Raw genomic sequence first — 23,905 nt, forward strand, 5'->3', positions numbered from 1 at the left:
ACAAACATGGCCATAAACTAAGTTACTCAGCACATATTCCTGGCTACAACCCCTAAATAATCTGGATTTCCAACATTACCAAATTAAAAAAGCTCAGTCTTTTTAAGTAAAACTTTAGGCCTGTTTTTATTTTTCAGCACTGTCTTGGTCTTGTTTACCTGTCTGATTTAAAATGACTTAGTCCTCCCCATGTGACAGGTACAGTATATATTACTATTGCTCCTAGTATAACATAATAGTTATACTTGCAATACAAACATATTTATGACACACACACATACTTTAGAATCTCTGCATAATTCATAGACCCATGGCCCATGGTTCGATTAAAAAAATCGAACTGAATTGAATTTTTCTCAATTAGCATACTTTAATATGAGTATGAATTTCCTACTTTTTGCTAATTTGCTACTTGCTAATATCAAGATGAATAACCTCTCCAGAAAAATCTGGAGACCCATGTGGTTCTTCCCCCGAATTGGCGCGCCAAAGTTGATGTCATTTTATATTATGTCTTTGTATGCTGTAGCATTGTAGCTTCCCTCCACTAGAATTAAGTGACCCAAATGTGATCCAGCATGATAATGCCTCAGGGCACAAAGCAAAGTCAAAGAAACATGGTTTGCTAATGTTGGGGTGAAAGAACTTGCTTGCACAGAGCCGTCACCTCAACCCTACTGAACACCTAAGGTACAAGCTGGAAAGCTCACTGCATGCTAGATGTCCTTGGTGCCTGACCTCATTAATGTGGCTGAATGGACTGAATTAAATCAATGCTGTAGGAATGCAATTTTCCTTCACTGGAACTGAAGGGCCCCAACGTGACCTAGGGTCTGCCTGCACAGAGCGCCAACCTTAACTCCACTGAACAAATTTGGAATACGCTGAACACACTTTGTGTCAAACCTGTGTAGTGCCTGATTTGACTAATTCTCTTGTGGATAAAGGGACTGAAATGAATCACTGATGTAGCATTACAAATTTATTTTACTGGAACTAATTTGCCTAAACCTGGTCCAGCATGTCAATGCCCCAGTGAACAAAGCAGTCCACAAGGTCACTGATTGCCATTTGGGATGAATTGTAGCTACCCACCCCATCTAGTGGAAAGCCTTCCATTAAAAGTAGAAGTTGTAGCAGTGGTGGCATGTTAGGGCCTTTAGGGCCTGCAATCAAAATATTCTTGTCCCTTCAGTTATTGTATTACAAACATTCATATTCCTGCAAACATTTTTCTGATGCAACATCTTTAGAACCCAGGGAATTTCAGCCAATCAGATTTTTTTCTCCTCTGTTGCTAGTGATTATTAAACAGTTGAGGTTTCTTTGAGGCTTTTTCCAAGGCCGAGCTAAACTTTAGAGACTGTAGTAGATGATATTCCTTGAAGATCAACAGATTTTGAAAAAAAGAAATGCGGTTGAGTTTTATAAAACAAAGGATTACCTGAACAGTCCGATTTCTAATCAAATTTAGTATGTATTGCTTTGTCCTTGGGTTCTGTGAGGTGCATTTTTTTTTTATTTGTACTTTAGTAGGTTGTGTTTTCGGTACCCTCCAAATATCTGATTATTTATTTGTACAGTATATTCAGCAGACCTCAATTAGAGCTTTAGTGGTATTTCTTAGTACTAGTGATTTTCATTGCTATTAGCTGTTAGCTAAAAAAAACAGAAGAATAATTTTGTACCTCTTTATTTTATTATTTAACATTGCGTAACAACATAGCTATATTCTCTGTGCTACACAGAACCCACTGGCAACTTTAATGGTAAAATGTTTTCTTGAAAGAGTTGACGTTGTCAACCAATCAACTACAACAATTTTACTACAACAACCCTACATTTTACTCCAACAACTTAATTTTGTTTTTCAAAGGTTTTTTAGATGACATATGCCTTACTAATAAGTTATTGTCAATATGCTCAGAAAATCTGAGCGGATAGCACTGTTACTCCGAGTGTGTTACGCCGCCCCCAACGGTGCGTGAGCGAGCAGTTTGAAAAAAATGAAGTCACGTGGATCGGAGGAAACCCATGGGCGGTCTACGGCCCTCCCGACTGAGTGGCAGTAGAAGCTTAATGTGGGAACCTACAGCGACTGGGACGAATTGGACACGACTAAAATTATGAAAACAAAAATGGGGGGGGGGGGGGGGTATGGTTAAAAAATAATGACCAGATGCTTTATAGTCAGTGTACAATAGTTTAGTTGCATCATTCTTGCTTTTCAGTCACGGTTCGATACTGATGTAAAATATTAATTTAAAAACACCAGAATAGTAAGTAGTAAGTATAAGTAGAATTACATGATCAAAAAATATAATTAAAAAGCATAAAATACAAATGAAAAATTAAGAATAAAAGATATGAATAAAAAAAAAGAATAAAAAATATGGATAGCACTAAAAAGGTGGTAATGTATTCTCTGTTTTCAAAATTCTAATTCACAGCAGCATCTACCTCAGCAGTGTGCTCCAACTTATCTTCTACCTCTTGAAAAAGGGTGGACATAATAATAATGTGATCACATGATAATGTGATCTATTGTGGCTATTCTATCGGACAATTACCTAACACTTTCCTAAAAGCTTTTTCTTCCTTTTGTTTTAGCTCACGTTGCTTAACTTGCTGAAGGATGTAAGGGGCTCTGGGTGAGTCTGGTAGAGTTACCACGAAGTGCTTCGAGAGACTGGTTCTACTCAGGCAAACGTTACAGGTCCATTTCTTCTTTTTCTAATAGATTTGAGGATATGAGAGGATAACACACATATCAAATGCATTATCAGTTATACCTACAATCTGCATGGTTACACAAATTTCTTCCCCTGTTGTGTTGTGTCAAATGTTTACATTTTGCAATACTTTATAATTTTTTATATTATTATGTGTATAATCTCTATATAAGAAATTGTTGCTTACATAATTTTGTATTATTTAGACTAGATAAAAAAAATCATAATTTAAGTTGCACTGCAGATTGCTTTAATTGCGCTATACTTGCATAGTGACAATAAAGAATCTTGAATTTGAAATTGTTTTAAAGAAGATTACCAGCACTGTCATCAGCTTTACACCCATATCTAGCAGATTCATCTTCATTTTTCATTGTGATCCTAAACCATAACCATTATCCAAGTAATATGCCCCAACAATAGTTTATAGCAATAATGAGATTAAGAAATGGATGCTATCATTGTAAATGTCCCAAGGAAGGATTTCCAATATGATTGGAATGCTCAATTAGGCCTAGATGCACACCAGAACTGGACAGGAACAGTAGAATTGTGCATTAGGGGAAACAATGACTAAGCCTTTCCCTGAAAATCTTGCAGATCCACACAGTAAGTGGCTGAGATTTCCCAGGCCCAAGGTGGTGGTAAATTTGCAGCACTCAGCCTCCTTGACAGCATCATAGAAATGCTTGCAATTGACATCAAATATGTGTTATTCACTACAGCTTAAGTCAGAAACATGGTGAGAATACCCAAAGAAATATGGATAGAAAAACAATGCTACATCTAGACAACAATGCAACTCCATTGAGAAAAACATGGAAGCCAAAAACAGCAAATAGGCCTTTAACAAGTCACTCACCAGAACCAGTAAACCAAGAAAAGCAATACTTTAAGACAAAAAGGCACTCCTGAGAAAAGTAATGAAAAAGTCCTGCTGCAATAGACAGACTATTGCAGTAACCTGTAAAACTATAGGCCCTACATGAACACCACTATACTATAGAAATATCACACAAATGGACAGCTTCCCTGTGCTTGAGAGAAGAAGTAAAAAGAGCTGTAAAGTACCTTAAGACAGGCAAGACACTTGGAGTGGACAATGTTTATTTGGAGTTGCTAAAATGTGCAATTCCAGCAATGTTATACTCCAAGTGATCCTCAACTGACTTGAACCAAAGTGCAGAAGAGCAAGTGGGTTTCAGAGCTATCAGAAGTACAGTGGAAGAAAAATACAACAGCAGTTCTCATCGGAAAAACATTTACCGCATCAAGATGGATCTTTTCCACAACTTAATCAATGTTTTTTTTTTTTTTTTTTTTTTTTCTCCCCTAATTTAGTCGTGGCCAATTCCTCCCCGTCACTAGGGGGCTCCCACATAAAGGCTACTACTACGATTCAGCCGGGAGGGCGAAGACTATCACGTGTTTCCTCCGAACCGCATGACGTCAGCCGACCGCATCTTTTCGAACTGCTCGCTCACGCACCGTTAGGGGCGGAGTAACACACTCGGAGGAAAGCGTTAGCCGCTCCTTCCGCTACGCGAGCTCACAGGCGCCCCTGATTGGCTGTAGAGCCGTGATTAATGTGGGAGCGCAAGTACCTCTCATCCCTCCCCCCTGAGAGGTTCGAACCAGCGATTCCCAGATGATAGGGCGAGCACTTTACCACTGCGCCACTCGGAGGAAACTTCATTAATGTTAAGAATGCTTTTTTTTATGCCTGCTAGTGTGGCATACAAGGATGCCCAATCTCTCCTGTACTTCTCAACCTGCTACTGATAAGAATAAAGCAGAAAAATCCCTGCGTGTCCCCAAGAACCCCTGGCCCCATGACATCTTGTCCATAACCATCGTGCAGGGCACATTTGACACTGATATACAATACAAGAGTTACGTCAACAACATCAAGGAATGGAAAGAGATGACATTCCCAACAGCTGCTAAAAGACTAGCTTGAAGAAAGGCACCTGTTTCTTCAACCCTCTGATGTGACTTGAAGGTCAAAAGTCATGCCTCTGGTGAGGTTTTTGGTAATGCCTGGGCTGATGAAATTGATAAGTCTGCCTCTATTGAACACTTTTGTTTATGGATGTATGTAGGGATACAGCATTTTCTTTGCTGTCCCATGTCTCTGTTCCAATTTTGTCATCTGACATTGATATAGCTTCCTTACATTTCCACTCTTTACCTGAGATTTAATAATATTTATAAAAGCAGGGCTTCTGAGGGGGGCAACAAAATAGGAGTTTATGAGAGTGCTAATGACACACGCACAGGAAGACCATCTAAAAATAAACTGAATGAAACTGAAAACAAATTAAACAGAGCTCTTCCATTCCCTCGAGACCAAGCGGAGCTCTGAAAACGAAAAATAAATTCTCTCATCCTAAAAGTATAAACTCTCTTTTTGAGCCCAGAGGGCCACTGTGCTGAAGGGCAAGCCTGGCGACACCTATCTGCATGGCCTGTCCCATGTCTCCAAGCCCTAACTCAGGGGCCAGATGTACTGTAGCTTCTAGCTCTGTTTCCATGGGCAGAGGTGAGGCTTCTTGCCTATAGTCGAGGGACCAACCAACTACAGTAGGTCCTTGGAGCAGCGTCTGTGGCGTGAAGGAGATGTTCCCTACCTGGAGCTGCTGAGGCGTTCAGCCTGACACTCATGAAGGAGGTTGTCCACCTAGATGGCTAGCCCATATAACTCCTGCAGATCCTGTGCGAAAGTCAACTGTACTCAACAGTCTTGCCAAATGGCATGGAGGGGTGACACTACACTCCTCACTGCATAAGGATGGTGGAAAGTAGCCCTAAGTGTGTCAACGAAGGCACTTGGGTTCGCATGCTTCAAAAGAAGGTGCTGCCACACTGCAGTGCCCCACTCTAGTGCTCTTCCTGTGAGCAGAGACACCATAAATGCAACATTCGCCCTTTCAGTTGTAAATTTTGAATGGTTACAGCTTAAATATAAGTGATCACTGCCCCTTGCAAGACCTGCGTTGTTACAGAATTTCTTTTTGTGTTATAGCCCCAATATGCTGATTTTTCGAGGATGGGTCTGATAGCTCTTCAAGCATCTATGTCCTCCAATTGATTCAAGTTATTTCACAAGTTATTTCACACACAAAAAATGGGGTAATTTGTAAAACAGATTCCGTATTTGTAATGTCAAACAAGCTACACTTGTTATATGCATTTATTTTTGATTTGTGCTTGTGCAAATAACGAAGTGCAAAATGTTAAACATGATGCCTTGCCAGTGCCTACTGTATCATTTCAAATGAAAGAATATCTGCTTGTATTTCTGATCAGATTTTTCTAAGTGGATAGAGTCATTCCAGATAATCTCGAGAATTGTGTTTTGAGGTAACCAATAGCCCTTCCTAAATTCTGTTATAATTTATGGCTGTAACTTTTAGTCTTGTCTGGTATTTTTTTTTCAGGTTATTTACTTTAGCATGATGCACTCTTTTTGTTCCCCAGAGTTATTTCTTATTGATTACATGACAAAACTTAATGGCAAGGATGTGCTGGATGTCTATAGAACATGAAAATGGATGCATCCTGCATGGGGGTTGGTGATAGCATCATGGACAGAACTACTGGTTCATTCATTAAATTCTTCAAATAACACCAGCTTCATTTGTTTTGACATGAAAAAATGCAGCTAAGCTGATAGCAATAGGGTGTGCTAAATACAAACTAATGAATAAATCTAATTATAATCCTTTTATCAGAGAAACAGCAATGCTTGAATTCAATGCACTATTCCTTCTAAAAGTTTTTTTTCTATCACTGTAAGGTGGTAATAATGAAGTATTCTTTATAAATGCACTGAAGTATTTTTAGTATTTTTGGATTTCAAGCATAATTAGTTCCGGAAGCATACTCATATATCAAAACAGAGGAACCCCCACAAAAAAATCATGTAAAAATAATTAATACGAAATGTAAAGTCAAAGTTAACCTGCACTTTACCATTGAAAAAAAATCACGACAGAGCAGTGTTTTAAGTGGAGTGAGTGCGTGCGCTTGTTTCTGTGTGTGAAGACAAGAGGCGGAGAGAAGGGAGGGGGCTACTGTGTAGGACAACTTTCACACACACACCCTAACAGAAACACTGCTCTGTCAGGACACTTCTTTAACAAAGAACATCTGTAATGATACTCGCGCACGAGACTACCTACATTACGGGTAATGGAAGCAATGGTAAAGTTACAATGTTATGAACCATCGCTTTAATGTCAAATTTTGTCATAATCAACAAGGCATGACAAAAAAAAGCCACAGCTCCTTTGAAATAAAACTATATGCATGGCTCCAATGGCTACATCATTGTAATATGGTTTGTTCTTTATCCATAAAATTTGCATATGCTGAAAGTTAAGTTTAAAATAAAGTATTTTTTTAATATATAATTTTCTTTATAAATTTGCCTAAAACAATTGTCTCTCGTAATGCCCACAAGCTTTCCATGAACTTATAAGGCATCTAAACATAGACAATTAATAATACAATAATTAATTTATTCATTAATAATTTATACTTTTATTCTGGTAAAAAAAAAGTAAATATTTTTATTTCTGCAAAAACAAGTACTCCTACTCCTACTAGTAAAAAAATAAACCAGTACTTCTACTTTAAGTGGTGTACATTTTAGGCAAAGACCTGGAATTTTTCTTGAGTACCGAGTTTTTGTATTCTGCCATCTGTGACTATATTAAAATAAAAGAATAATAAAAAAAAAAAATGGATGTGTTTCTAAACACACTGTTGGGAAATAACCAATGAGCATTCGTCTCAGGTGGCCAATACTGGCTACTGCTAGCTATCCCCTATCTCTCTTTTTGGCAGTCACACTCACCTGATTCTGCCACAGCTTCAATCGGCACGTTCTGTTCATAAGCCATGAAACCTAGCACAGAGAAGATGGCGAATCCTGCCACAAAACTCGTGCCACTGTTTAAGCAGCATAGGATGACGCAGTCCCTAAAAAACAAACTCATTACTGTGACTTGAATATTGCCTAAATGTAAAATGAAAAGAATTGTTAACATTAGAAACATGGAATACAGATGATTTTTGTTTGTTTAATAGCCTTTGTTAAACTTGTGATAAGTTCCTCTCTACTTGTGAATTATTTATAACTTATAAATTCTAAATACAAATAACTTTCAAACTCTAAACTAGAGCTCCTACTCTTTTCTTGAATGCTGGAAACATTATCTTCATACCCTAGTACAAACAAAATTTCACGACAACGTATGAGCTACATCTGAAGTAACTGTCAGTTTAACAAATGTCTAACTTTTTTAAATTTAGAATATACATTATTTTTTTAAGTTTCTCATATTTTTATGTAACCCACAGACTTGATAGGACCTGAGTTGTTCTTTTTTCTATGTAAGGGGTAATACCTGGCCATGAGATTTGTGTACGGAAGGCAAGTTAAGTCAGAGCCCCATTTAAACTGCTCCTACATAATTATCAAGCAAAAAGCCTTACCATAAGCTTGGAGCTGCATTTGAGATAAAAGTCAATTCATCAATTCATCAATTTCATTTGGTTACATTTAACCTGGTTTTGCAACACATTGCAAGATTGAAATTATTTTCATTTAATATTTGAAACATTGCAAAAAGTTCCTATAACCTTTCTTAAATTATGAGAACATCTGTGTATTTTATTACTTAAATTTGAACAAGTACATTATGTATGTAATTTTAAGGCATTTTTTGCAAAATGCAAATGCACACCTGTCCTCTGAAACAGATTTACCTAATAAAGTATTTGAAAATTATTACTATGGTTTTGACCATTTGTTTTATTTAAATATTGCAAAAGGTTTAAATATGCAAATGGGACTTCTAAACAGTCCTTAAATATTGTCAGGGATAGCCCCTGGACCCTGCCTTGTACCAATAGACTTTTTGTGTTTCATGTTTGTGCTTAGACTTCACTTCCCATGTGTTTACCTGCACCTAGTTTTCAGCTGTACCTACCTGCCCCAATTTGAATCCTTATTTAAGCTATCTTGTTGAGCTAGTCAGTCTAGTTGTCTCTGTTAAGCATCTCTGTGGTAGTATTGTTCTCTCCCTTAATATTTGGGGGGGGGGGGGCATGGACAATACACACAAGGTGATCACGTTACCAGAAGTAATGCAGAGAGAACACTGGAAAGAGAGAAATATAATCCCGCATTGGCACCCCGGAGGGAGACCGGGAGAGGTAAATAGGCAGCATAGCCGAGCTGGGCAGGTCCAGATTTATGATAAAATACATGCCCTTTTTAAAACGCAGGGTGAACGGTGTTTAATGAAACGTGGTGCTCCCCGTTCACTGTACAAATAGAAATTTATTGCATGTTGCAACTGGCATAGCAGGAGCTTTTGGAGGAAGAAGCAGTGAAACATGCTGGTGCAGTTCAAAAAGAGGTAAACAAGTAAATCTCCAACACACACTCCCAACCAAAGGTAAGTGTTAGTCATGAAGGCCCTGTTACCTGTGTTTGCTCTGAAAGCCCTGTGGATCCTAAAATTCTTGCTAGCTCTGATGACAATGTTTTGTTTCGAGACAGCTTAAAATTCTGAGATGGGCTACTGGCCCTGTCATAGCAAGATACTGCACCTTCTTCACCTAGTAGTGTTCTCTGGCACCAAGGATATGCTGCAGTTTCTGCTGAATGGATCGGGCAAAGGTTCACTGCTTCCACAACCTGGCAGTGTTGACCTTATGCTAGGTCCACCACCCGGGTTCAAGGACTTTGTGTTTGCTCTGCCTCCCTGATTTAAAGATGCCGAGCTAACTTGTTTATATAGCCACCATGCCAAGCTCCCACCTGGCCCTAATTCCGTGTACTTCAACCTCTGTGTTGGAAGGCACAATGAAAGATTTTGAGGGTGGTCCTCCTGAACCTCCAATGGTGCGCCAGAGGGGCGGCTTTTTGCCGGTGGGGGTTCCATGGACTTAATTTCACATGTTGACACATTCCCTGTGTCATGTCAATGATTTTCACCTGCACCTAGTTTATTGTCCTGATTTGTATCTTTATTTAAGGTCTCTTTTTTTACTTAGTCAGTGGCTCGCATCTGTTGTAGTCTCTTTAAAGTCTCTCTTTGTAGTATTGTTCTCATTCAGCTGTTTGGTTAAGTTTACTACTCTTTATCTGTTCTGTTTTTGTTGTTTCTGTTTGTCTGTTTCCTCTTAAATAAAAGCCCTAACATCTTAATGAACATCAAGGCTTCAGCAATTAAGGGTAAAGTTTCACAAGCCACAAAGCAAACTTGGAAGTCCTGCAGTGCAAGTTTTTGTTGTCGCTGTTGTTTCAAGGCTTACCTGTAACAGTTGTTATTATAACTGTTATAGCTCCCAAGAGCAGTCAGACATCCCAGACAGATGGCATAGGAAAAGAAGATCTGAGTTCCAGCATCCACCCACACCTAATGAACGAATTATGTTTACATTTAATATATATACAGTACTTTTGGTTTTTGCTAAACAACAAAAGATTAATCATTAACGATTATAATCTCAAACAAGAGTAATATTTGAATAAATATCAGCACTGTAGTGCCTATGAATGACATTTCAGCACAACAGCACAACCTTGAGTGTGATATTGCTTCTATACCACAGTTTCACATCAACAGTTTATGATTTCTTTGTTTATTTAACTAGTTATTTCCCTACGACAACACAAATAAATTTTGCAACTGGTCAGCAAAATTTAGTGTAATTAACAGGAGTGGAAGTAGTTTTAAATTCTGAACTGTACTATGTAGCCAAAATGTTGGGAGAATAAAATATGGAGGTGGTGACAATCCTTTTAATCTTGAAAGATTATTTTTACATTTCTACCCATTCAACTTAAAAAATATAGGTGTAATTGCATCAGGGTTCCAGGCTTAAATCCCAAAAAGTGATCAAAGGATAGTTAGTGCACTATACCACCCGTTATTGTAATTAATGACTGTAGAACACCTGGGATCTGAAGTGACACATGTTTGGATGGAACTAACTGTTGTATAAAATACAATATCGTCCTTAGGTTATGTGAAGCGTCGTCCAAATGTGCCCCAGGATATAACATATTACAACTAGAGCATTATATTAATGTATTTATGTTAGAGCCATAAGCACTGTAATAGCTGATTTATTGTTATCAAAAGTAAAGAAGTTTATATATATATATATATATAAATATATATAATATATATATTTATATATATATAATATATATATATATTATTATTATTATTATTTAATATTTCATGAGGAACAAAAAAGGAAAATGATTAACTTTAGACTTTTAACAGATTCTAGCATGACACCACCCCATGGGTTGCTTATTTTCCTGGACCACAATGCCCTGTCTTGGATTGTGCTTCACTTGAATAAAAGTATCAGGTTTCCACTGACATGCACATATATAATTGTTTAAGTGTCTCACAATGTTAACATTATATACAGACTTACTGTATTAGGAATGGAATTGAGTTATTCAATTTCTGTAGAAGGATGGTGTAAAAAAAAAAAAATTGGCCATGGGATTTGTGCGTGGAAGGCGAATGGAGCCAGAGCCTCATTTAAACTGCTCTCACATAACCATTGAGCCACTAATCTCCTTTACTAGAAAAACAATTGACAGCTTGCAGTATTCGCTTCCTCTGGCGAGTAACCAGGGAAACTCATCTGACCTCACAAACTGAGAGTAGCATCCCTCCAAGAACATCCATTCTGCACCCGTGGTCATTTACACCCTTTCTGTTTCTCACTAGGCCGCTGTGGACATGCTAGAACAGCTTTGCCTAGACACGATGCGACAAGTTATTTAAGAGTTGCTTATTGGTGTTGTGGCTAATTTGGAGGTTTGTTTTGTCTTGTTTGGGTCAGGAGATGGTTGGCCTGGAGTGAAAGAAAGTTTTCCTCCTTTCTTAATATAGAAGTTAAGTGTACTGAATGCGAACATACCTTTTTCTCGTATATAAATAAATGCAATAAATCATACATTTGAAAACAAAGATAAATACAACAGCACACATTACCAGTTTTACCAATGATTTGTCTTAACATATAATAGTGAATATAAAGGAAATCTACAGTACGTAAAGTTATCTAACCTTCAGGTATCCTAAAACCAATTCAAAATTAATGATGTCGCTGATGTGCTAAGAATCAAAAGAGACATTTACAAGTGGCTAATGGATTTTGGGCTCATGCATATTTCATGCATTTTCTAAAATGGATTGAGCATGCACAGACCCTAGACAAGCTAACACAAGATCTGATAAAGACAGTGGATATTTCCTCATCTTAGTCTTTTCTCTATTATACATTCCAGATTCTCTTACATAGTTCTTATAAAATAAAAGCTGTTTACTGGAATCAAACTATATTTTAACCTTTTATTTTATCTAATAAATTTTTTCTTGAAATGAATAAAAAAAAACCTTAACTTTAACAATGTTGCCTTCAAATGAACTTGTTTAATATCTTTTTTTTATTGAGATAATAAACAATGTTTAAGTTTAAAGATCCAAGTTGATCCTTCATAAAAAGGTTAATAGAGCTTAACCTTTAAAAATCATAAAAAAAATCATGTTAGCTCAAGATCATGTTTTCTTTTGAAATTAAAATAAAAATCACAGAAAGTTAAATAAAAAATAAAATGTTCGAACTCTAGCCCATGCAATATGCTACTTGACCAAGCCATTCAGACCAGTAGTATACTGTCTCGATTATTAGTTGATTTAGATCATGAGCTTCGGCCAAATAAAAAATGTAAATGCAATTGTAATTTAGCTAGCTAGACTTGGTCTCTGTTATTCTCTACTATGTGCAGCAATATGCAAGTTTCTCCACTATTTAATATCCAATACGGAACAGAATTTTAATTTTGTCTTATTCTTTTTTCCTGCTTTACTTCAGCAAGAAATATATTACATCTTGTATGTGATATCAAAATGAAAATAACAAAAAAGGGAGACCCTTGGGTGCAGAGAATTGGGCGGCGTGGGTGATATACAACTGAGCACACAGAGTGGGAACAGACCGCTTATTGTACAAGCTAAAAAACTAATTAAACATTGGTGTTGCTTGCTCTCACAGCCAAACAGCAGTCCTTTAATACTCCTGTTGTTTCACCCCGCTGTTTCTTCATTACATACCGTCCTTTAACGTCAAAATCTTAACCAGACATTCAACATTACCTCCAGAACAATGGTAATGTCAAATGTGACACATTAACGTTACGAGCCTTACTCAAAATATGTCCAATAATCCATCTCCTGACCCTGACATTTCGCAAGTCTGGAAAATGTTATATAAAATATTTCTATTTTAATTTTACTGATATACCTTTAATGACAATGTACAGGATTAATATATCTCTAACCACTATATTTAGTATTCTTAATATTAATGCAGTTTTCTATCAAAGTCTTAGACAAAAAACTAACAAATATCTGGTGCAGACCACCCTGTCATTTATTATCATCATCACACATGGTTTGAAATAATGGCCCCAAATAGTGTGCAGAACGCTGACCACAAATTTACCCCATGCTTAGTGAAGGGTCAGAGTAATAGGAAGACATTTGCTAAGGGATCATAATAAAGAACTTAAATTACTCTATTTTCTATTTTCTATTTCCTACAGTAGTTTTAAGGTAAAGCCATGTCCCACCCTTAATTAGGCCAAATCAAGGCTACAACCACCATTCAGGAAGGGCAAAGGCTATCACATTTCCTCCAAGACAGTTGATTCCAGCCAACCGCATCTTTTTAAACTGTTTGTCATATAGTGAGCAGCAAATACACTCAGCGGAAATCAATATCTTCTGCTCAGAGGCACCCATGATAGGCTAGCAGCACGATTGATATAGGAGAACTAGAAAGCTCAGCCAATCAGCTCTCTCTGTTTTTTTTTTTTGTTAGTTTTTTAATATCACGATTTTTTTCCATAGATTATACACTGTCTGGACAAAAAAAACTAAAGTTTCACATGTTAAATTTCTTTTACCACACTTAACTTTGTAAGTGTCCTGAAATCTGCCTGTGCCATCAGGGAAGTAAAAATGCACAGATGGTCTACCTTGGTCATTCAGTACATTCAGGTAATCAGCTGACTTCATTTCATTGCTATATACCATTGCAGAACCTTGGCCTGATCAACTACAGCAAACCCCAGATCATAACACAATCCCAAGCTTTATGCTCCCTACCAAACTGAAGCTTTTTTTCTTCATTAGCCTGAAGTGATTTCCTAAAATCTATGCAGAAGTTCAGTCAAAATTCTAATCTTTATGTGGAAATAAAAATGACTAAAAGTGCATTTTATTTTGGCATCTATGCATAGACAGTTACAGATCTGCTGCACTGAATAAATCTATACAAAGAAGGTCAAAAACTTATTATTTCGCTAGAAAGAACATTTTGGACTTTTTAAGCAGTATGTATACGGTTTGTTTTCAATTAAATAACAGATAATATATTTGCCTGCAGCAAATGTGACAGAAAGTAAAGACCAGTAGACCTCTTACCTGAGGGTCTGAAAGCCGAGAGATATCTGGGTAAAGGTAGAACTTGATACCTTCTGCTGCACCAGGAAGAGTGATCCCTCTAATGAGCAGGATTACCAACATGAAATAAGGGAAGGTTGCAGTGATGTATACAACCTGCAGGACGAATAGTAGAAGAATAGTATTAATAAATCTTATGAAACTGAAAATTAATTCAAGTGACCCTATGTAAAGTAACCACTTATTCTGTAAAACATACAATATCAGTGATAAAACAATTAAATACAATAAACATTAAGGCATGCCTTTTACAAGGAATAAACTTGCATGACCATGCTACTTTTAAGACCACCATATTTGGTCTACAATGGCCATACCTGTTGACCAAATAAACCAGCACCGGGCTTAAACTACTGTAAATAGCATAAAGTAGCCAAAACCAGAACAGAGTCCAGGCTGTTTTTTTTTTTCCCAGTGGGCATAATGTTTAAAAGATGAACACACTTAATGGGCTAAAGCAAGGAAAAAACAAGGAAAAATGAATACAGGGCGAGGTCTACCAAGTTTAAGTGAATGGTGGTTGAGTGAATGAGGGGGGACGAGTGCTGGGAGAGACACTCTTGAGATGGTGAGAAGGGGTTAAGGAATGCTCTGAAGCATGCCAAGCAGGCAGGTTCAGCTCTCAAAAGCTTAACTGAGAGCCAACTGAAAGACTGATTCTCAGGGGAAAGGACAAGGTTTAGCTCTGAGCCAGAGGTTTTGATGGAAAGCGGCACTTATAGCACCATGTCTCACTCATGAAAAAGAACATAAATAGAATACTCAACATGCTACTGGTTTATGAATTGTCGACACATTGTTTACAGTCAAGCATTATCAAGTCTTCAACAATAACAGACTAAATTTTGTCTCATAAGGTGCAAATTGATTTTGATTCTTCACTTTTTCATGCAGGTCATGGCAGAGCATCTGGCTATGACTGCATTTCAAATATACTTTAGAAAGTTCGTAGCTTGGGTGGCTCCTACTATTTTTTTTTGGGGGGGGGGGGGGGGGAACTTATTTAAAAACCATAGAAATTTGGTCCAGCATAGTAAAGTTCTTTCAGCTCCATGAACAAAACCCCACTTGGGGGGGGGGGGGGGGGTTTGGCACTAGGTTCTTGTCCTTCTGGCGTTCAGTCAAGTCCAGGCAAGGACAAGACAGAGTTTGGACACAAAAGCTTTCTGCCCTGTTTCCCTCTAGAACGAGCCCGACTGGGAGATGTTGGCAGTGTGGGAAAATGTGTGGCAAAGAAACGTACAATTGCCAGTGTCTTCACTTTGACCTCACCTATTTACTGTACTTAAGGTTACATTTACAGGACAACAAGCATTACATCATGGGGACTAACAGGTATCCTGTTTACATGGTTACATTATCAAATCTAATTATGTATGTTTGTTTATAAACAATTTTTGCTAACTTGTTAAGGATATTTGCTGCAAAAACAATATACTCTTCTGTCTATTTCAAGACACATTCAATTGAAGTGCACCAAAGCATTTTCTCTTCTGCACCTAATTAAAAATAGCAACTAAAATGATGGAATCTGAAAGAACAAACAAAAATGTGTGAGCTTGTCATATAATCATTTTTGAATCCCTCATGGTGAAAGCAGAGACACTTTTCTGTTCTTTTATACTTTTCAATTAGTCCAACACTATGATTACACATACCAAACTGTGTGCATCATAGAAAGCAAATCTTCTGTTTGGCATTTAGATGCAAGTGCATAGTTTCTCCAAACATCGAACTTTCCATGAGTCTTGGAAGCACACTGACTTTGTTACAGCTCTCCCCGGGTGAACGTTTAAACCCTTGGATTCACAGGTCAACCCCATAAATCTCCTGCCGGCTTATGTGAGAATCACACCCATTTACAAAAGACCTGTGGTGACCAGCCTAGCAATAGCCTTGAATGCTCTGCTGTGTATATCGCTCAAACAGGAGGAAAAAGTGCCTCGCTAGCCACCATAATTCCTCACAGAAGGGAAGAGGAAAGAAGAGGAACTCTGCATGCTCCTCATGAACGCTCTACTTTCCGTCACTGAATACAGAAATCAATCTTGGCTTGGCCACTAAAGCCTCCCAATGAAGGGACATTCTTCCCTGTTACTTCACGGCCAAACAAAAGCTACTTCAAGAGATACAGGGCCTCGCTGCCGAGGTCTTTTCTCCGGGACCTGTACAATGTGAACCCATTTGTTTTTCCCCACACATCCCTCTACTTTCTCTCTTTTTCCCCCTAACACATCCCTCTCCTTTTCTTCTTTCTGGCTCATTGAGTCTGTTCGGCTAAGTGAATCACAACCCGGAGGAGGCTAGTATCTGAGGACAAAAGTCTTCATTGGACTGGAGTATAGGGGGAAGACAACAGAAGGACAACCTTGTATTCTTCTTTAAAAAAAAAAAAAAAAAAAAAACTACAAGATTTTTTTTTTTTTATAACAGAAGTTAGTAAAATGTTTGCATGTTATCATTGTTACACTTTAGTTGCCAGCTAACCGTATGGGTGCATCAGTAGTCAGTGCAAGGATACTTAGTTTATCTTGACAGATGAACTACTACATGCCCTTTAAAAGACCTTTATGCAGATGAGGTCCCCATTCCTTCCGAAAGCTAAATTTGCTTTTAATTCTAAATGTTTTACATGTACTAATTTAATCCATTAGCCAGCTCTTTTCAACCTCCTGAGACCCAGACTTAACTGTTGTGTGCATTACATTTCCCCTCACTGCTTCTTTTTATTAGCACCTGATAACTATGAACTTAATGAGGTTCTTCGAACAGGAAGGAGTTTGGTAAAACAAGTAGGGTGTAATAAACAGTCCTCATATGATAATCATACAACGATAAATAGACAATGTGGTTGGGAGAAAATGCCATGTTTTCATGCAAGAGCAGTTTTCATACAAGTTCCATAAGCAAGGAAAGAAAAATAAGTTGGAGGTAAGTTATTACTTTCCATGTTTATTAATTTCTCCTATCCTTACACAAAGACTAACACTTACTTTTCTTGCAAAAGCCAAAAATTAACATAGATGCTCCAACTTTTTTTCTATGTTCCACCATATACCCTGAAGTTTGTTTTTTACAATACATTTTCTCCAAAACAGTACAATTGTTTAATCTGATGTATAAAGTGTGTATAGAAGTTTCTTTTAACTCCAGAAGTATTTATGATGTTTTATTAGGGAAGCATATAAACAATAAATAAAATATGCCTTGTTTTTACCTTTCCGGTTGATTTAGGACCTTTCCATATGCAAAAATAACATATGAACCAAGCCACTGCGAGGCACAGAGCGAGTTCCCAGCGCAGCTTCCCAACCTGCTCAATTCCACCAGAAATACTGAGGACACGACGCCTATTAAGAACATTAGAAGAAGATTAGTTCATATTTAGCATTTATCTTTCACCATGTTGTAAAAAGAGTGAAACAAGTATAAAAGTTAATTCTTTTATAATTAAGTCAAGAGTAAAGTAATTCCCTAATTCCCTAATGTATTCCCAAAATTTGCTATAACCCAAACCTAGGGCATTTAATGTTTTGGTGAATAAATTAAATCTGACTATACTGCCTTTATGACCCTGATGTTACCCTGAAACTTGCGCTTAAAATCAGTCGCCCCTTGAGTTTAGCAGGATTGCATATTAGATGCATAAAAGCCACAATCCTGTCTCAGGCTCTCTGTCCTTCTGCCATTAATCATCTCTGACATGTTTATGGATGAGGCCCAAAGTCTGAGTTGTAAGAACGATCTGACTACTAAGGCCTGGCCTTGGCAAAAATGCAGAAATCATTCTGGGCCAAATTTGTGTCCATACCATTTCTAGCTGTGCGAGTGCCTTTTGAAGCTTGTTCACAACAGCAATGCGAAAAGAATGACAAATTATCAGGGAAAAAGGTTACGCGGTTCTGTAGAATAGTAAACGGCGGCCCGATTGCTCCATGAATGTGCCGTGCCAAAAGCTGTCTGGCAAGCTTGAGCATCACTGTGCTTTGTGACTTCCTTGGCTATTATGCTGATGACACCAGATAGATCGTATGTGGAAGTGACTTGGTCTTAAAACTAGTTTCTCAATGAAATTTCTACTTGAATATTGTCAAATTAGAGTCTTACATAAGAAACTCCCAGAAGTGTTTTAGTAAGTTCACATTATTAAAAACCTATAAAGTATTTTAATGCTTTACTTTGATTCTCATTTGCCATTTATATGACAACAGTGTTAATTTATCACCTGTCAGGGAGTTAAATGTTATAAATTTAGCAAAAGTTATACTTACTCCCAAAACTCCATGACTGGTGAGGTGGCATAAGGGTTGCTGAGGTTTGCCAGACTGGCATTGTTGAAATCCACACAGTTTTCTTAAATAAAAAAAATAAAATAAAAAAACATAAATAAAAAAAATCACATTGTCATGTATTTATTAGTGATCATTCATTCATTCATTCATTCATTTGATCTTTAGCTAACCACTTTATCTTAGCCAGGGATGTGGTACACTGGGCACAAAAAGGAAATACACCTAGGATGCGATGCCAGTATATTTCAGGGGACCACACAGACACTTTCATACCTAGATAAATTTTGGCATGTTCAGTGGACCTATTAACAAGTTTTTTAAGATGGTGCGAAGAAACAATAAAACTAAAAAAAAGCCCTTACAGTATACCAATTATATACAAAACACAACACAGACAGTAACCTAACATTAGGATGAAACTAGGAACCCAAACATTAGTGACTAATTTCAATTTACTTTTAAATAATATACAGTATCTCAAATAATCGTGTATCTCTCTTTTCATACTCCTAAAAAACAAACTATAGGTAATTTGATAGATTTACCAAGCGAATGTGTCTATATGTTGCTCGATCTAAAGTTAATCCTTTTATATATAGTATATATATACTTATTTAAAGATAAAAAGCACCTTTTACAGCTTATGTTTTAAGCAGCTCATTTGACCTCACACTGAATTCGGGGCATTGCAGGGCATTTTTCCTTACTTTTTACTATTCAGGGTTCAGACAATATGAGCTACAAAACTGTAATCAAATAATACATTATTATCGCATATATAATGTATATGCGATAATAATGTATAATGTCATATACCCAGTGGTTAAGAATGGAACTGCAACAAGTGCTAATGACCGAATTCTCTGGGCAGGATTCATGCTGCCCCATCCTCAGAGCACGGGAGGAGCTGAGGACAGAATGGTAAATGCAGGATTGCCAGGTGGGTCTATTTTTTTTAGTGGCATACAAATAAATTCACTTTCCAAATTATATACATTCATCATTAATTACAAAAATTAACCAACAGTGTAATGTGAAAAAAAAGTTTAAGTGGAAAGGTATGGTTGGTTTTTATACTTATTGTATACTTGTTATGGGTGGCCTTATTAGAATTCTTATTCCACTAAATTTTGTGTGTAATCATTAGGGGCACCAACAGCCTGCCACAATAATGCTACAGAGCTGTGATGTAATGATAAACAGACCTGTATTCCAGTAATGATCACAAGAGGCCCAGGGCAGCTCAGTGGTAAAGCAGTTAAACAGGTAGAAGATTGCCCATGCCAAAATAATCACATAATACACGTTCAGATGTGCCTCGATGACCTGAGTTGCATAGCCAATACCTGAAAAAGAAAATAAAGAAACAGAAAGATATACAAAAGGCTCTATTAGATCTTAATGACAGCTGAATATTCCATTCATAATTATAAGTACACCCAGATTAACTTTATATTTGTCATAAGTACCAATAAATGTGCACAAAATATTGTTTTTGACTCGTTATAAATATTGCTGACCAGCAAAATAGTGATTGTGTCTGAATTAGGATGAAAATGTTTACCAAACACACTCTGGGGTACTAGGGGGCACTAATTATGTATCAATCAGCATTAAAATCTGGCTGTGAAGATGGAACATTATATTCAATATTTTGACTTAGCATTGTCAGAGTACACTTTCCTTCCTTGTATTAAACTAATTTTTTGCTAAATATATGCTTTAGCACATTTTGTTTAGACCAAGTACTAACTCTGTTAAAAGTATTTTTCATTTTTATATCCTGTCTGTGTATTAACTGTATAACGTCCCAGTTATATTGCTATAGCCCTGTTCGCAAAAAGAGTTGTAAATAAATCATGAAGGAATTTTTTCTGTTACTAACCCTCAAAAAGTGGACACACTTTTCTCCAGCATGTGATTCCTCCTTCGCTGGTAAACTGGCCTAGCGCTGTCTCCAGGAAGAACACAGGAATACCGCAGCACACGAAGAAGATGACATAAGGCACAAAGAAAGCACCTGAAAAACAGACCAGAGTCCTTATTGCACCACATGGTGAGTTCCTGCATGCGCACTGTAAACAAACACTGAGAGTGTCATAGTGGCTGTCATTTCATTACAGCAGAACTTCAATATGAGAGAATATGAATCCTGTGCACCAGTACTTTAAAACAAATCAATTATTTCAGTTCTCATTGATATATCTGTTACATAAGATAACTAAAAGAAGAATAGATTTTATGTCAAATGTACTGTATGTGCTTATTAATAGAATTACTACTTTATTGTATGACTCTAATCATAAAAATGAGGCTACACCACATAGCTAAACATGACTGTAGCATAACAATTTTGAATCCTGAATTAGTTAAATTGAACCTAATAAATGCTGCTGCTTGGTAAATATTATTATTTCAGGTGAGCATATAACGATTTCATTGACTTTTAATTATACAGACTAGTAGACATAAACTTGGGCCTGCATCCCTGCTAACATAATTACACCTTGCTAGTAAGCCTATGTTTATGACTACCGGTTTGCATTATTCAAAGTATCATTACATGCTCATTTTAAATGATAATATTTGCAATAGAGATATCTAATGTTCTTTTCCAAAAAGTGGCAAGGAAATTTCCCTTACAAAGCTAGATGTTGGTGTTAATAGTGCAAAATGTTAGCTTGGCACTGGAAATTTTGCTTGAGCATTTCCTAATAAAATTGTAAAGAAAACCAGTATTAGAACATAATATCATTTGTATTTTTAGTAATATTAAAAGATTATACTCTTTGTCTAACTTACTTCATTATGTTACTGAACACTGCTCACTCTAGTGTTTAATAATTTTCTGTTTGGTTTTAGTTTAGATAAATGGAAACTCTTTACGCAGAACAGCATGGAATTTGGTTTCCATGCTGTTCTGCGTAAAGCAGCTGGACTTATATAAAGTCCGCAAGCTATTGGCATAGCTAAAATCATTTCTATAATGAACAAACTATAAAATCAGAAAGAATTTAAAATCTTCTGCGATCTACCTATAAACTATTCACTAGCAGCTCTCAATCATAATGCATAAAACACCACAGATCATGCCAGGATTGGCCAGAGTTTATATGCCATACTTCTGGATATTTGTCCAGGTATTCAACTGGTGAAGTTGCAGTAAAACCCTTAAAACCCAAGCGGCACAGGTCTGTGCCAGCAACACAGAATGGGTCAATGGCGCTTAAAAATAATATATATGTGCTTATATGGAAGCCTTGCCGATGTGTTTTAATGGGGGAGGCGCCAGACATCAAACTGTGCATTTGGGTTTTTGGATATGTCAAGAAGAACAAATGTTATTCTTGCTTTTATAATGTGTAAATCACTGAAATAAGGAAGGATGTCGCAAAAATGTAGAACTTTTATAATGGGCATGTTCTTATTATTTTTTGTGTCATAGAAACAACTGAAAACAACCATAAAGACACATGTTCATGTGTATCTGTGCTTTTTGTTTTTGCATGTGTGCCGCATTATTTATTTATTTTTTTTGCTTAGTCATGTTTGTATACTCACTCACTTACTTATAGTGTATACCGCTTTATCCTGTATACAGGGATGTGGGGGCCTGGAGCCTATCCCAGGAGACTTAGGGCACGAGGAGGGGTACACCCTGGACAGGGTACCAATCCATCGCAAGGCACATGTTTGTATATTGTTTAAAATAAAACTAAATTTTAGTTTTGCATCACATTGCCTATGTTAAAAGGATTTGTCACTATATACTACACAACCCTGAACCCCATATATGTTTATTTAAAAAAATAAATGCCTATAATGCACTGGGTTTTGGGAAAGACAGACAGAAGGCTCAAAGGCTCAAAGCAGAACCTATTTAGAAAAATGGAATCATGAAGTTTTCCCAAGAGTAAATAAGATAAATCTAGAGATGAGTAGTGTAGGCAGCTGTTTAAGAATTGTAATCATTTTGTAATGTAAAATTGTAATGTTTTTACTGTGATTTGTAGTCTGGATTAGTGCACCAAGAGTTTTGGAAACAACAATGTCAGTAAAATTATGCAGCATGGACGTTCTGGAGCGTCTCACCTCCTCCGTTCTTGTAGCAGAGGTACGGGAACCGCCACACGTTGCCGAGTCCGATGATCTCTCCGGCCACAGAGAGCATGAACTCCACCTTGCTGTCCCACTGGCCGCGCTCGTGCACGGGGCTCGCGTGCGGAGCCTCGGCGTCATCCGCGTGCCTCCCGTTCACCATGGGCACGGGCTTGTCGGCTGTCATCACCTCCCAACAGCCTGCGAGCGAAAAGCGGGTAAAGCGCAGGGTCCGAGCCGGAGCATGCGAGGAGAAAACTGTATCCTGACTTTGAAATGTCTCGGAACTTAGACAAACGCGCGCGCAAACACACGCAGCCCACAGAGACACGCGCACGCACCCGCGCGCGCAAAAGCGCATCAAAGACGCACGTTTAATTCACCAGTGTGTGACTATAAGACAACTGACACATTTATCTCTGATTACAATAAACACAAGCTGAACATAATAATAATAATAATAATAATAATAATAATAATAATAATAATAACCCTGATGGAGATGTTTTACTCACCAATATGAGGTCGTGCAGTAAATCCTTTCCTGGCTGATCACCTGTTATCAATCTCACCCCAAATGCTCAATTCAAGTCCCTTGTATCAAAATGAAAGAAGGATAAATAGGAATAAAGGTCTGTGTGGTGGGAGATGCAGGGTGTGTGTGTATCTCGGCTGGGTTTGGAGCCGAAAGATGGTCGAATTTGCTGTTCTTGCTGTTGCTCAGCTCCGGTTCCTGTGTCTGATCTCAAAACGTCTCTCGTTGGAAAAGAGCCATGTGGTAACGGGACTCGCATCCTCCTTAGCACCACCACACTCATTTAGATCACACTTACTCTAGCTATACACACACACACACGCTGCACTGTGTGCACTATAGGCACGGGCTTTTGCTTTTAGCTATGACATTTGGGGTGAAATTTGGGACAATGTGTCAAGCAGGTGGTTTTTATCCACTTTCAAGCATCAATTAAATTGCAGACTCACTATATGGACTAAAATGTATTGATTCATTAAATTAAATTAAATTTATATAATAATATTACATAATGATTTATAGATTGATCAAGAATTCAAATTCTCTTCTAACAATTTGTCGTTTGCAGTTAAAGCCTTGACAGAGCTGTCCGAAAGTCTGAAGGCATCAATAAAATAGTTCTCACATTTCTACTGCCAATAACAAAATATACAAGACAAAAATAAACCTCTG

General features: G+C 37.3%; 1 protein-coding gene across 1 annotated transcript in view; it reads right to left on the reverse strand.

Moving 5' to 3' along the window:
• Window positions 1-23,478, reverse strand: part of slc6a11b (solute carrier family 6 member 11b) — a 42,313-nt gene extending 18,835 nt beyond the window's left edge. Inside the window, exons 1-9 of the mRNA XM_053484374.1 lie at window positions 23,214-23,478; window positions 22,693-22,899; window positions 20,486-20,620; window positions 19,806-19,946; window positions 18,580-18,661; window positions 17,526-17,658; window positions 14,270-14,404; window positions 10,065-10,168; window positions 7,594-7,718 (exon numbers count right to left, since the gene is read on the reverse strand). Of these exons, the coding sequence (XP_053340349.1) occupies window positions 7,594-7,718; window positions 10,065-10,168; window positions 14,270-14,404; window positions 17,526-17,658; window positions 18,580-18,661; window positions 19,806-19,946; window positions 20,486-20,620; window positions 22,693-22,885 (1,048 nt within the window). The 5' untranslated portion in view covers window positions 22,886-22,899; window positions 23,214-23,478. The remainder of the gene's footprint in view (window positions 1-7,593; window positions 7,719-10,064; window positions 10,169-14,269; window positions 14,405-17,525; window positions 17,659-18,579; window positions 18,662-19,805; window positions 19,947-20,485; window positions 20,621-22,692; window positions 22,900-23,213) is intronic.
• Between the last annotated feature and the right edge of the window lie 427 nt (window positions 23,479-23,905).

This window comes from Clarias gariepinus, chromosome 23, assembly GCF_024256425.1.
Source record: "Clarias gariepinus isolate MV-2021 ecotype Netherlands chromosome 23, CGAR_prim_01v2, whole genome shotgun sequence".
NCBI lineage: Eukaryota > Metazoa > Chordata > Actinopteri > Siluriformes > Clariidae > Clarias > Clarias gariepinus.